This window comes from Chroicocephalus ridibundus, chromosome 1 (assembly GCF_963924245.1).
Source record: "Chroicocephalus ridibundus chromosome 1, bChrRid1.1, whole genome shotgun sequence".
Lineage (NCBI taxonomy): Eukaryota > Metazoa > Chordata > Aves > Charadriiformes > Laridae > Chroicocephalus > Chroicocephalus ridibundus.
In genome coordinates, this window is record NC_086284.1 from 74,242,990 (window position 1) to 74,256,865 (window position 13,876).

A 13,876-nucleotide genomic window follows, 5' to 3' on the forward strand; every position below is an offset into this window, starting at 1 on the left:
CTGGTTTTGTCCAGCCTCAAGTCTGCAGTTCTTTAAGTGACCATGGGTGAGCTGTCTGCAGTGCCTCCAAGCATCAGTTCTGTACCCTGTCTCTTTCTATCCCATGCTCATACTCCGCTCTGTCCTGTGTCTCCGCTGCTCAAGTCCTCTGCTATCATACCAGGCCTGTGTTTTTCTGCGCTACATCATTGTGTTAGAATTGTAAAATAATGATGGTACCACGCAAAGATAAACAAAAGTAAAAACAAATTAGACACAGACATCTGGGCAGTTGGAAAAATTGTTGTTAAGACTAAACCAAGTTTAATTGCAGGCTAAAACAAAGTTGCAGGCAGGTCAAGAAAAGTTCAGACAAAGCAAGCCTGAAAAGCCTAAGTCATCGGGGTTTGCAAGCCACCCTACAAGGCTTACAGCCAGTCACTAGTGATGGCGATATGGTATTACAGGGCTACAGGGTAACAGTGCTGCAAGGGCCAACAATGAACTCTGGTAATATATTAGCTGTCATGTTACCGCCATCTGTTAAATACAGAGATCTGGGTCTGATGCCCAGCTCAGAAAGTTCCTAGGGTGCTTGTCAGCTGAATCTGAGGGTGCAAACCTGGAGATGCCTCATAAAATACCAGTACTGCTCATTATACTGTTTTTCTCAGCCTCTCGCGCTGCCTGCTCTCAGAGAGGACTCCAGGCCTGATTACCCTTCTGCTCTGACCCAGTCTTTATATTCAGCTTTTGGTCCTGCCTTTTAGCCAGAAGCTACTGCCTCTCTAGTAGGGACAGCGGATATAGGAATGTGTGCCCATACTGAGATGCAATTCAGTATCTTAAGTTTAAACTGTTGCTGAAAGTGGCTTTGATGAGATGGTGGGCTATAAACTTGTGTGGATGAAATGCAGGTAGCTGTTCTCGTCTGGGCCAAAAGAGTAAGACAGGTAGCTGTGGGCAGAAACATCATCTCTGCCGCCTTGCCTTGGAGGTTTGACTACTGAGGTAAGCAGCATGCTTATGAATTTCTGATAAGGTGTGGTGGGAGGCACTAAGAGTTATCAGGAGAAGCCGACGTCACTGTTGCTTGCCTTCAGCATGTAAAAATTGAGTCAAATATATCAGTCATGGGAGTGAGTTAGTCATGAACTCTAAGAACGGAAAGTAATTTGGGATGCATCCTTCACATTTTCAGGCTTTTCTGTATCCATGCAAAATTTGCTTTTAAAAATAGTGAGGTTCAGATAAACTTGGCCTGTAGTAACACACCAGTTTTGTAAGGCATGTTAGTGCCTGGAGAATTGACAAAACTCTGACATTTAAGCTCATATTTTTGAGCACTGAGTGCTGGAAGGAACTCAGCACTAATATATGCCCTTTGTCCTTGCATAGTGTTTATATCTTTCTGTGATCGTTGCTATCATCCCTGCCGCACTCATTTTTTAAAATAAACTTTTGAAGCCCACTAACATACGTCAATTCTAAAGATTGATCAGTACTAGTTGCTGAAAGCAAACCAGTACATTGTGGTTACAATTATTTGAAAATTGTTTTTAAAAGCCCTGGACTCAAGAAATCCATGGCCATACCCTATAGGAGTCTTAATTTTTGTCTGAATTTTGGACTGAAATGTTTATTACATTTGGTCTGTTAGTAGATGAGAGTGAAAGAAAGTTGTTATAGCAGAATAAAGTGTTGCACAACGCATACTGCAGCTATACAAGTACTTCCTACCTTCTCTGTCTGAACAGACCACTTTAATCTGTAATATATTGGAGTGAGGAGACATGAACCTTCTAAGTAAGTACTTGCAACATTTTTATTTGTTCATGGCTGTTCATATATTTGCTCATTTTACACATTAAAACAATCGGAGTTGTAGTAACCTTTAGTAACTCTTTCCAAACTTTATTCTATCTCTGTGTTTTCTGTCTTATAGCTAGCATCATAATATTGACTACAAGAAATTTATTTTCTATAATAGCTCCTTTGTTCAATCACACCTCAACAAAGAATATAGTATTTCAGTAACGCTGATAGTCAAAGCTGGGAAACCTCAGGGGAATTTTCACAAGTAGGAGACAATTGTTGAAATATGATATTCTAATAGGAGTCTGCCGATCCTACATTGGAGAATGATTTGTAATCAAACTCATAGAAATATTTCAGTGATATTTGGTGTGATTTCCTCTTATGAAGTCACTTCAATGACACACAAGCCACTTATGATCTATTTTTTTTGTAGGTCACATACTTTATTTATTCCAGTTTTGTGCTACTGATTTAAGCCTTCTAAATTCAGCAACCAAATATGACAAGTTTCAATATATTCCAAATATTTTTCCATTATGTTTTAAAGTGACCCATGTCTGTCAATACATGTAATCTTTCCCACACGGTTGTGCTTCATTAGCTCTGCTACCAGCTAAGAATCCATTTAGTAAATGATATTGTCAGATCCTATTAGCAACAGTTCAGTTTATACTTGATGTGGACTTTGCTTTTTGCAAATGTGGTGAAGTGTACCTTCTGTTAAAATCCAGGTAACACATTAGTGAGCATGTTGGTCAGCAGGGTCAATTATGTTCCTGGTGCAATTACAGCTTTCTATGAACTATTAACTGGGCCTTGCTGACATCTTCCAATTTCTTTTTTCTTACCTAAATTCTAGATGTGCTGTCTACTGCTGATAATTGTCATCAGCACAGTCACTAAAAATAAACTATTGTTATTGATGTTGAAGTGTAGAAATGTTGGTTTCTCTGAAGTTACTGTCTTAGCCTGTTTTTTCTGAAGAACATCAGTAGTGTCCTTCCTTGTGACTTGCAATGAGCAGATGGTAACATTATGAGACCTCTGAAAGAATACTTTTTAATGTTTTCTGGCTTTCTTGGGAAATAAAATTGTGGCTTCCTTTTCTGAAAGAGACGTGTTTGTAGCAGTTCCTTGCCTATTGCAGAAAAGCTTGGACAAATTAGTGTATCTCACACTCTTGTCACTTCATTTCTCACTTCCCCTTCTCATTGGCCTTGGTCAGAATACGGCTGCTGTGACTCTGTTGTGAAGGGCAGGGAGGATGTGTATGTGTTTGTGTGTGCATATGGGAGGGAGATATGGGGATATGGGGAAACTGGGATATGAGATATGGGGAAACTGGGATAGCACGTGTGCAATCCACCAGCCTGGAGCACGCCTGCTGCATTGGACAATGCAAACACAGGATAATGCAGTCCCTTTAGTCATCCTTGAGTCTCCTCTTGCTCCTTCCCAGTGCTTGTGTTCCTGAATAATTTCTAAATGTATAAGCATTTTTGAGTATATGAAACCTGTGTCTTGCTCAAGGCCCACTCAGAAATAGGTTTATTTCTTCTTTCACTGTCTGTCTTGAGGCATAGCTAATGGCTGACAGCTGACGAGCAATATCTTTTGCTTCGTTTAGTCCTGAGTTCTACCACTTCTTGAGAAGTAGTTCAGCAATCCATCCTTCCTCACATCTACCAGCCCTACTCCCTTTCAGCTGTCATCTCAGCTCACATCTGACTTTATCTGACTGGTGGAGAACCCTGTGTGAAACTCCATAGTTTCTCCTCACAACTTGGGCAAGAAAGCAAACCAAATGTTGTGGGTCTTTTTCCCAGATTCTAGGAATCTAGACAGGGTTTTCTGGATGACTTGGAAGTCTTTGACAGCAAAGTGGGGTCTGCGTGCTGTCTAAATAGATTGTCAAGGAAAATATTCAGAAACTGGCAAGACACTGAAGCAGCACACTCCCCCCCCCATTATATCTGACAGCGTGATCTTAATGTTAACCCATGTGGGAAAACGCAGTGTCAGGAAAGTAAACAAATGTTTAGACTGTGATCCTGGAGTGCAATCCTGTTGCATAGGTGAAGCTCAGTGGTTTCAGAGGAGAATGTGTGATCCCATCAAACACATGGAAGACAGTGCTAACAGTAGCCTGTTATTCCTGGGTTGTTTCGACCAGAATACACTAGCTTTAATTAGTGCTACATCAGTCTGTGAAGTGGATGAGTATTATAGGCAGATAGATTGGATAGTTCCCTAGACTTTTTGTTGTAATCCAAGCTCGACCGAAACTTCTGATTACAGATCCAGTTTCAGTGCTTTTATCCCTCTGTGTCTTCCGTGGTACCCCTCTCTCATTGCCTGTATGTTGGAGGATATTTTACTACCATCTGTCTGTAATCAACAGCAATGTGAAATCTTTAGCAAATGTTAAGGTGTTCCTGGTTCATCTCCATTTCAGGTCATAAACTCTTGGGGATTTTTTTGGGTTTTTTTCTGCCTTTGTTCACCTACCCCACCCTCTCCTACAGCAGGAGGAGGAGCTCAGAGAGGGGGTTAAGCTCTTTTTTCCAGTCAGAACAATGCTGTTTCTGCATCGTGAGCAGCATGGTTATGATGAAAGACTGCTTTAGAAGAGGCAGGCTTTAGGAGGGTGTCCAAAGGACTATCAAATTCAGAAATGTGTTTCCAGTCCGAACTTCTCAACGGAAAATATGTCTCCTGTTCTTATGGGCTTTTCCATGCCTGTATAGGTAGTGTGAGAACCCCTGGTCATGAAAGAAGTCATCCCATGCACAGGAAACTTCACCATGGTGTACCCAGCACTTTTCTTTGGAAGAGGGTAAAGGTTAATTTAGGGTAAAGATCATTTGTAAGATGTTTCAGTTTCTGTTGGTAAAACAACGGAGGAGGCTGAGAGGGTTGGACTGCTCTGTAGCAAGACTCATAATTTTCCATGGCTTTGTGCTGTACTCAACTTGATAAAAGCTGTTACGCAAAGTAGAACAGAGCTGTGCTTTTTCCTTTTTAGTTAGCAAACGTGTGTGTTACAAATGCTTACTTCCATCTGTGGGTGTCCATATTTTTGTGCTTATAGAAGGAGTACTGAAGTGTTGTGATGACAAGTGAAATTAAAACAATATCTCATTAAATTAAGAATGTTAATTGTATTTCAGTTGTGAATATGGACAAATAGTCTTAATTTGCAATAAGAACTAACTGGCCTAAATTGCAGTTTTCTATTAAAAGTACTCAAATATATTAAGAGGTAAAATTAGGGTTTTAGATTAATTGAGTTTGATGAAGTTCATAGCAGGGAAGGATCAAGAAAAAAGTTTGTGACTTACAGATTTGTCTGTAACTAAGTGGGAGAGGGTGGACAGGAAAGCAAAGAGAAAGCAAGCTACTTTCTGCTGCTGAAATGGCCTTTTATCTAAATATCACTGAAAGGTTGCATTTCGGGATTTCCAGGCTGCACAAATACATTCATTATATCTTGTGGTAGTTTATTTCATTTTATTGTGGAAGACTTTCCCCTGCTCTTGCTGAGGTCACCCACTTGCTCATAATTCTGAAGAAGGCTTCAGAGAGGGACAAGAACACTCTTCAGGGAAAACTTATTGTTTTGTCCTTGGTAATCAAGATTCTGGTCAGTGGGAGAGGGGGACATTGAACCAGCTTGTGAGGAGAACCTAGACTTAAGGGGCAGATTGAGAGGGGGAAATACAGCTCCTTTATGGAGTTTATGGACTAGCACCTGCCAAGCGCGTTCTTGGTGGGGAAGTAATTTCAGTTAGAGGCAAAGGTCCATTATGGATGCTGGCACCACTTACTTTCTTTTGCCTTCCCAAGGGGTGTGGTAAGTGGGATGTCCTAGATCACAGGGTAGCTAAAGGGGAATGAAACTTTTGTCAGCCAATGGATCTGCAGTAGGTGTAGTCTGTGCTGTAACCCCCACGAGTTTGGTCAGAAGAAAGAATCTGAATCAAGGTGTCAAGCTCATGGCTCTGAGTTTTCCCATTGTGATCTGTGTGAGATTCAGGACATTCTTTAAATGAGACAGAAGAGTGAAGTACAGAAGAATGAGACTTTAAAAAAAATAGCTCTTACTCAGTGTCGGTCTCTGCAGGTTTTCACTGGGAGCCGCTGTCCTTCAAGCTTACGTTCTGCTCTTGGGCAGCCTCTGCACCCATGAGTGATAGGGTTGGTCCAGAACTTCACCTCATATCCTGAAGCATGGTCCTTAAAGTTCCTTGTGTCTTCTTTGAAACAGCTGTTGGTGATGGGATGCTGGAATTGATGAAAGATTGGTCTTGAGCCAGCATGGCAAATCTTGTTTCACTACCACGGTTTTCTATGGTTGGAGGTAAAAAAAAAAAAAAAAGAAAAAGTCTGTATGCTCGTTATACTAGAGATGGTACTCTTACATGGAAGGCAAGGTAGTCATAACTTACCATATTCTGGTATTTTATCCTTTTCGTTATTTTGTCCATAATGATACAGTTAATAGGATGTTAGTTGGAAACCTAGCCATGTTGCAGGTCCAAAATCTGTCTGCAGTATTAGTAAGGGCAAAGCCAAAGGCTATGCATAGGTGTATGTGCCTTCTTCAAAATGGGGTTTGCTTGGACTTGAATTACATCAGCCTTTGGGATTCTCCTCTAGGAGTGGTACCAGTCTTTTGTACCGTCTAAGGAAACTATTTGGTGTGTTAATACTACCTTTAATTGATTTCTATCAAAAACATGATCATAAAGTTGTAATGATTGAAATGGTTGTAATTCAAGAGGGTGATCAGAGCACCTGTCGTTTGGGTCTCTCAGGCTATGCTGTGAAGAGAGGGAAGTCATCCCTGCCTGAGCTAGCACAACTGTGAGAGAGATCCAGTTTACCCAGCTGCAGCATCAGGTCTAAGCTAGTCGTTTAAATTCTTTCTATAATTAGAGAGAGAGAGAGGTATCTTCATGGGGTGATTCATCCCACCTACCTTGGAAAATGGTGATTCATTCTCTGAAACTGCCTGTCTCACCATTGACTATATAGAGAACCTGGGCAGTGAGTTGAGATCACATACCTGCCTTCTATGCAGTTTAGGTGAGATAAAACCCTTTCCATATGTGGTAAGAGCTCATACCTATGTTCTTAAAGCAGTCTTGGGTAATTGGTAGGGCTGGCAATTAAATCGAAAAGCTCAGGCTGGACTTTCCCATCTCTTTTATTGTAGTATGGCATACATGGGAGTTCTTAAAAGGCATAACCTATTAATGCAGTTTTGTACTTGAATGAGATGGTACCACCAGCAAATACAAACCTTCAGTTAACATGTAGATTTAAAAATAAAGTCACTTTTCCTGTATGCTCATTGCTAGCTGTTCATAGAAGCCTACCTCACACAGTAATTTCAACCAATGGAGAAAGAACCCTGCATCCTGATCTTTTGAACTTCTGTGTTTTGATACAGGATCTTTTCTCCTGACAGTGGCAATTAAAACTCTTCCAAACAGCAAAATTATGAAAGTTTAACTATAGAAAAACAAGCATAGTAACAAATGCTGTCTCATACTAAACATATCATATACATTCCTTTTTCTTAATAGCACCAGTCCTTTCAGTAAACACATTTATATGTTTCTTACAATTATTCTACCCACTCAGTAAATGCTGACCTGAAGTCAGTCCTTTTCAGCCTAAGCTTATTTCTTTGTGCTCCTGCTCTAACTGGCTGTTGCTATGACTACCGCTGGGTGAGGTCCAGCAGAGGATCATACTCTTTTTCTAGTTTCGGTAAACTTTAGTGTGAGAACTAGTAATCAGAAGTTAAATTTACAATTAATCTGGGAATGGTACCTGCTTGTTGGTTGTGATTTCTGCTATGCAAAAAGATTGATTATTTATGCTGATTATTTTGTTAATTTTTTAGATGTGGACTTAACTGATGTTATGATATGCAAAATCCCTCCACACATGAGGAAAAGAGCCCTCTGTAAGTATGATCAGTGTCAGTAAGTTAAAAATGTATCATTAGGTGAGAAATTAATGTTGCAATTTAAACGAATAGTTGAGAACTTAGAGAGAGACTTGGATAATTATTACACTGAGTAATATTTAAATAGAAATATTTTCAAAACAAAGAAAATACCCGTCCCTATTTTAACTTCTCAAGGATTGACCCTTTTTAAGGATGTCAGCAACTACAGAGATTTTAGGTGAAAAACAACTGGAGTCTTTAACCTAACTGCTGCCTGACCTGTACCTATGTGAACATGTTAGTTATTCTCTAATAAGGTATTTGTAGGATTTGGGGGAAGAGGCTATGGCATCCTGTTTAAATCTCTGCAAGCACATTTTGTAGTTCTGTTTCATTAGGCATTTAGGTTTAACGGACTTACAAACCATTAAACGTCACGTTACCTAAAGAACAAACCAAGGAAAACCTATTGCTGAAAGAAGGGGAAAAAAACAGAATGGAAAGACTTGGAAACTGGCAGAGAATTTTGATGGAAGTTTTATTTGACCAAATCTTAGGACATTTAGTACTATTTGAGAAATACTGGTGTTTCACTAGCCACTTAACCACTTAAACATTAAAAAAAAGAAAAAGGGAAGGGGAAAAAAAAAAAGCTTTTTTACTGTGGTGATCAAACTTTGGAACAACCAGGTTAGCCGAAGAGGTTATGGCCAGAGAGGTCAATTCTTGTCCAAAACCAACTGGAAACGGTCCTGCGCAACTTGCTCTAGGTGACCCTGCTTTTGAGCAGGGGGATCGGATTAGATGAACTCCAGAGATCCCTTCCAACCTCAACTATTCCGTGATTCTGTATGAATTGGAAAACTGCCTGCTCTAATTTTTTGCTCTCATAAATTCTATCTATAAACAGGATGTTGTTTTATATGCTGTCACTAAGTTTCAAAGCTTTTGGGGATAGGATGTTCAGAGCTTTCAAATTCTGCTTCTTCCACTCAAGCATTCCCCTTTTTCCTGTTTGGAATTGGCTTATGACATTATAATGTATAAACCTGAGTTGAATCACTGAGACAAATTATTACTTCTAAGTGGCAACAGACTGGCCCATCTGGTGGAAACGGCTCAAATTCCTTCCTCCCTAGAATGAGCTCTCCATTTAAAAGCTCATTCCTAAGCTCATGTAGATGGCCAGGATTGTGTTTAATTCAGTTGTCTTAGATGCTTAATTTGCATCTGAATTTTAGATGTCCAGTGAACCAGTGCTAGTTAAGAAGATGCTTGAGTTCCCTGTGGAGAGAGGGAGATTCTTTTGAAATCCTCCAGAGGGAGATGCTGACTAGTGAAATTCAGAGACTTAAGTTAGGCAGGTTGAATGTTCCTTTGAAGGCCTTCAGACAGTTTTAAAATGCCTGTTTAAAACACAAGTAAATCCTAGGTGCTTTATTTAATTGGAACACATCTTGCCCGTTGTTAGGTCCATCAACCTAAAAGGAAAAAAAATATGCTCCCATTATGCAGCATGGTTCAAATGTTTTGTAAAATGAATGAGGAGCTGCTGTAAAGGTATTAGTCACCATATTACTACCTTCCAGTTTTATCAGATTTTACTCCTAATCTCACTTCCTAAATGAATGGAGTTTGTCATAATAGTATGAAATGAATACAAAAGTTCAATAACTGCAGTGCTAATGTGGCTGATGGAAGGAACATTCAAATTTATCAGCCAAACCAAAAGCACCACATTTAACTACGTAACCAAATTTTCTGTAGGCTGTGTGCTTCTTTCCTACCATAATGTTTCACTTCATAGGCATTGTGAGGGAAAGAACAACTGTCATGGATATCTGTAGACCAATAAAGTGCAGGGTGAAGGAAAAGCAGGGGCACTGCCATGTGCCACAGCAGCAGGCATCCCCTTTCCTTTTTTTTTAACAACATCCTCCCATAATTTCAGCCTCGCTCTGGCCCAGTGTGTTTTATTTACAGTTTTCAACATCCCTTTCTGATGGCAGTAGAGCCTGGAATGACACAATGTGCTGACACTAACAACATTTCTTGCCCTTTGTTCTGCGTTCTGCCAACCCATTGTCCCTTTGTCCTTATCCCTTGTCCTACCTCTGCAGACAGAGGCCCCATCTGACAAATTTACTTGTGCTCCCCAGGGATTATGAAAACCAGGAAACTTCATTAAGGCTGGTTTAATAACGTAGACAAAGGAGAAGAGCAGGTGGTCTGTTAACGAGTCTCTCTCAACCCCCATTCTCTGACAGAAGAGCCGTTCTTGCATGTGGTACAGTCTTCAACAATTTGCAGTAAAATGCTACAGATGTACATGCAAATTGAGTTACTGTGCATTGGATCTGCTTTGAGCGTTTTATTTGAATGACCTGAGGCAATTTTATGACAGTAGGTTTGCTGCTGTTAAAAAGAACAGTAGCTGATAGCAACCTGAAATTTTGATGTATGTTTTTGCTCTCTTTATTGTTTAGCATGGTAATGTTAGAGGAATAGCAGTTGGAGACAACCTGCTACATTCTGCTACTCTGTAAGACAAACATCAGTAAAGCCAAGCAGCAAGAAAAGAAGGGTTCTTCATGACAAAATGACAGCAAGAGAACACAGTCCACGCCATGGTGCAAAATCCCGCACCGTGCAACGGGCCTCCACCATTGATGTCACCTCTGACATGCTAGGCCTTTCTCTAGCAGGTATGTACCTTCATGTCAGCTGTTGCTACTTTCAGAATCTACCTTGCACTAATATTGATTTTTTTCTTTTAATTGCCAGAAGATTTATGTGTGTCTGGTTACCTGGAGGGAATGAGATAAAGGAATTACACTAAAGAATTAAAAAATTTTAAACTTACAATTTTTAAAATAGACAAAACATTAAAATTGGAGAGGGAAGAAAAAAATTAAACTAGAGTTTGTGCAGTTATGTTTATCAGTCAAAAGTAAGAAGCAGGGGGAGAAAACAACAAAAGAATGTCAAGGTCCAGGAAGAGTCTTGGCAACCTCCTTATTTGACATTGTATAAAATTTTCAAGAGGGTTCAGGGAGCTGAGAATTATCTCTCTCATCTTTAATGGTGAGTAAATTGGGATTGTAACCCGCAGAGGCTTTTCTTTGATTAGTGAGAGAGATGGGTACTTTCAAACTTCTCCCTATTTGCTGATCACAGAGGAGATACATCTGATTTAGTAATTTGGAGTTAATAGTGGCTCAGACACTAAGTGGATTTAATCCTGTTGTTTTCTACTGAGATTTGGCATTTTATATTCCCATATTCCATATAATCTTGCGTAGTTTTACATATTTTAACGTGTTTATACAATGAGATCATCTCAGGTTTTTCAAATCATTTTTAGATACCAAATATTAGCTAATAAATCTTTTAAATACCAGTCATAGCTCCTTAAATTAAAATTATTTTTTTTTCTATAAAATTTAATTTCTTTCTCTATATGACTGCAACTTCAGGAAGGGATTCATGTGACAGCAATGTTTGGCTAATCTTGTGTTAATTTTTCTGATTTACAGGAAACATTCAGGATCCAGATGAGCCTATTTTAGAGTTCAGTTTAGGTAGGCTTGGTGATTTTTATGCTAATTTTGGCGATACATGCTCTTGAGTATATGTGTGGTTTTTTAATTGTTGATTTTGAAATTCCTTTCATATAGTAAGGATTGAAACTTTGCTTCAGTTTTCATGGAGATGTGGTAAAGTTTTCTTGCTGCTTGTACAGTATCTTTTGATAAGCAGACAGCAATTTGATTTTGTTATGTTTTTAAAAGTCTGTAATTAAAACACCTGTCCTATAAAATTTTAAATGTCTGCTATGGGAGTGTTATTGTTAAATGTTTATTTTATGTGAAGATGCAGTGAAACTGTCTTCAGTCTCGTATATCAGCAGTTCAGGTCTTCAAGCAAACTGAAGATTTGCTGAAAATACCATTTTAGGACAGAATATTTTCTAAGTTACCAACTATTATACATACCTTCTTTCCTGTGGTCTTTGCTGTCAAGTGATAATATGAGATGCAGAAGTGACCTAATTTCTGAGATGTTAAATTTGGTCAAGAAGCTTGTGCAATGACTAACCTCACTTGAAGAATAAGTGAAAAATATTTCCTTTGTGAAAATTCAGTCCGCGTTTTCAACTGCAGCATGGTTTTCTTGTCTTAACAGTGGACTAATGTTTGGAAGGTTACGCTCTTAACAGCATGTTTGAAATAAAAAATCAGAAAATTTTATCAGATGTATGTAATTCTATTATGAATAATAATCTTAACAAGAACTCCTCAAAGCTGCATAAGATGCTTTAAATATTTTCGGATAAATTAAAAATATCTGGAAGTGCAAAGCTATTTAATGTACATTTAAACATTTTGCTTGCCCAGGTAAGTTTCAGAATTAACTTTCTGCATCTAGCTGAAGCAGAGTCAGGCAACAATGTAGTGACCTGTATCTTGCTAGGTAGAATTTGGCTCTGAAGTTTAATGTAATTGTGTATAGTCACTCACTGAAATTTTTGGTAGTTGTTTCCCACTCGCCATAGTCCCTTCCCAGCAGTTAAACTCACAATAACATTTTAGAGGAACTAAATTGCTGTTCTTTTACAATTACAAGCTAGTTCTCATAGTAGTGCTGTTTGGTCGATGTTCAAGCACTTCTATTGGTTCTCCATGGCAAAATGCCGTTTGGTAATGGGCTTAATGGAGCATGACTTCAAATCAAATGCAGCCGCGCTCAGGAGATTCCCAGAGGAAAACCTATGCATGTACACTGTTCTAATGAGCAGTGGCAGGGGAGTAGATAGGCAGGTGTTTGTAGTGAAGAAGTTTAAATTACAGCTCGACAGCTTGGAGCCAGACTGATCTGATTGCACAGTTACTGTTTGCATGCACAAAGGTGAGTGATATCTGCCTCTATAGTGTGGTGGTAGAATGAATATTAGGCCCTTCATGGCTTTATTGCTCGGGTTATGTAATATGCTTTTATAAAAATGTAGTCTTACAGCAATATGAAAAAGATCCTGAGTCTAAATTTCTTTATCTATTGCATACCTAAAGCTTGCAGTGAGCTGCTAACTCCATCGCTAGATCGAAAACCAAATAGTTTTGTAGCAGTGAGTGTAACTACACCTCCTCAGGCATTCTGGACGAAGCATGCACAGACAGAAATTATTGAGGTAAGAGGTACTCACGGATCAGATTTAAAATTGAAGCTAACTCAGGAAGCATTTCCTCCTAACAAATACCACCTTGCATTAATTTTTGCCTTTTTTGTTTATGATTTTAGGGAACAAGTAATCCTATCTTTCTAAGCAGCATTGCCTTTTTCCAAGACTCTCTTATCAATCAAATGACACAAATCAAACTCTCCGTGTATGACGTCAAAGATAGATCTCAGGGAACAGTAAGTTTTCTTTATTCTGTTGCCTGCCCAGTCGGTGTGGAGCAAGGAGATAAAACTAGTAACTTCTGTGGAAGAAAGCAAAGGCGTAGCAGCGTTGATACTAAAGAAGGCAAGATGGGTAGGGAAGGAAGGGCAAATGCCATGAGATGGACTTGGCACGCTGGGAAGCATTGCCAGTTTTCTCAAATAAGGCTTGTCTGCGACACGTTTGGGAACTGTTGATTTAAATTAAGAGGTCCTGTCACTTGTTCGCTTGTGCTGTGGACCTCTTTACTGAACTAGATAACGAATGGGATCCAATACCCCCTAACTCAGGCCTCTAACCTGTGCCAAAATGTTGGGCCCATTGGGTCCATAATGAAACAGTCCTTTTCAACAGAGCTGCTAAATTCCAGAAATTGCCTTACCCTGACACCTTAGTGATTTTGTTCAGGGGTAAGATTTGTTCCCTTACTGAAAAAAGTTTAAGTGCCAGCCCTTCCATGTAACTGCTTGGATCTGTGGGCAGCTCAGGCCATTTATTCTCATGCTGTTGCCCAGAATACTGTTTCAGGCCCCACAGGCCTGCTTTTCGATGGCTTCCTCAGGGGCAGTAGAGCTGTCCCTCTCTGTACAGTGCTTCATGGGGAGGCTCTAGGGAGAAGGAATATCTCCGGAGGAGGTAAGTTTTTCAGGAGGAGCCAAGTTTGGGTCAGGGAGGGA

At 39.5% G+C, this 13,876-nt stretch overlaps 1 protein-coding gene across 9 annotated transcripts in view; it reads left to right on the plus strand.

Moving 5' to 3' along the window:
• The window catches only part of INPP4A (inositol polyphosphate-4-phosphatase type I A), a 126,398-nt gene that overhangs the window by 66,233 nt on the left and 46,289 nt on the right, over window positions 1–13,876 (plus strand). For all 9 annotated transcript variants that reach the window (XM_063339831.1, XM_063339848.1, XM_063339805.1 and 6 more), the window contains exons 3-7: window positions 7,712–7,774; window positions 10,246–10,464; window positions 11,296–11,340; window positions 12,829–12,947; window positions 13,058–13,174. In XM_063339831.1, the coding sequence (XP_063195901.1) occupies window positions 10,359–10,464; window positions 11,296–11,340; window positions 12,829–12,947; window positions 13,058–13,174 (387 nt within the window). In that variant the 5' untranslated portion in view covers window positions 7,712–7,774; window positions 10,246–10,358. The remainder of the gene's footprint in view (window positions 1–7,711; window positions 7,775–10,245; window positions 10,465–11,295; window positions 11,341–12,828; window positions 12,948–13,057; window positions 13,175–13,876) is intronic.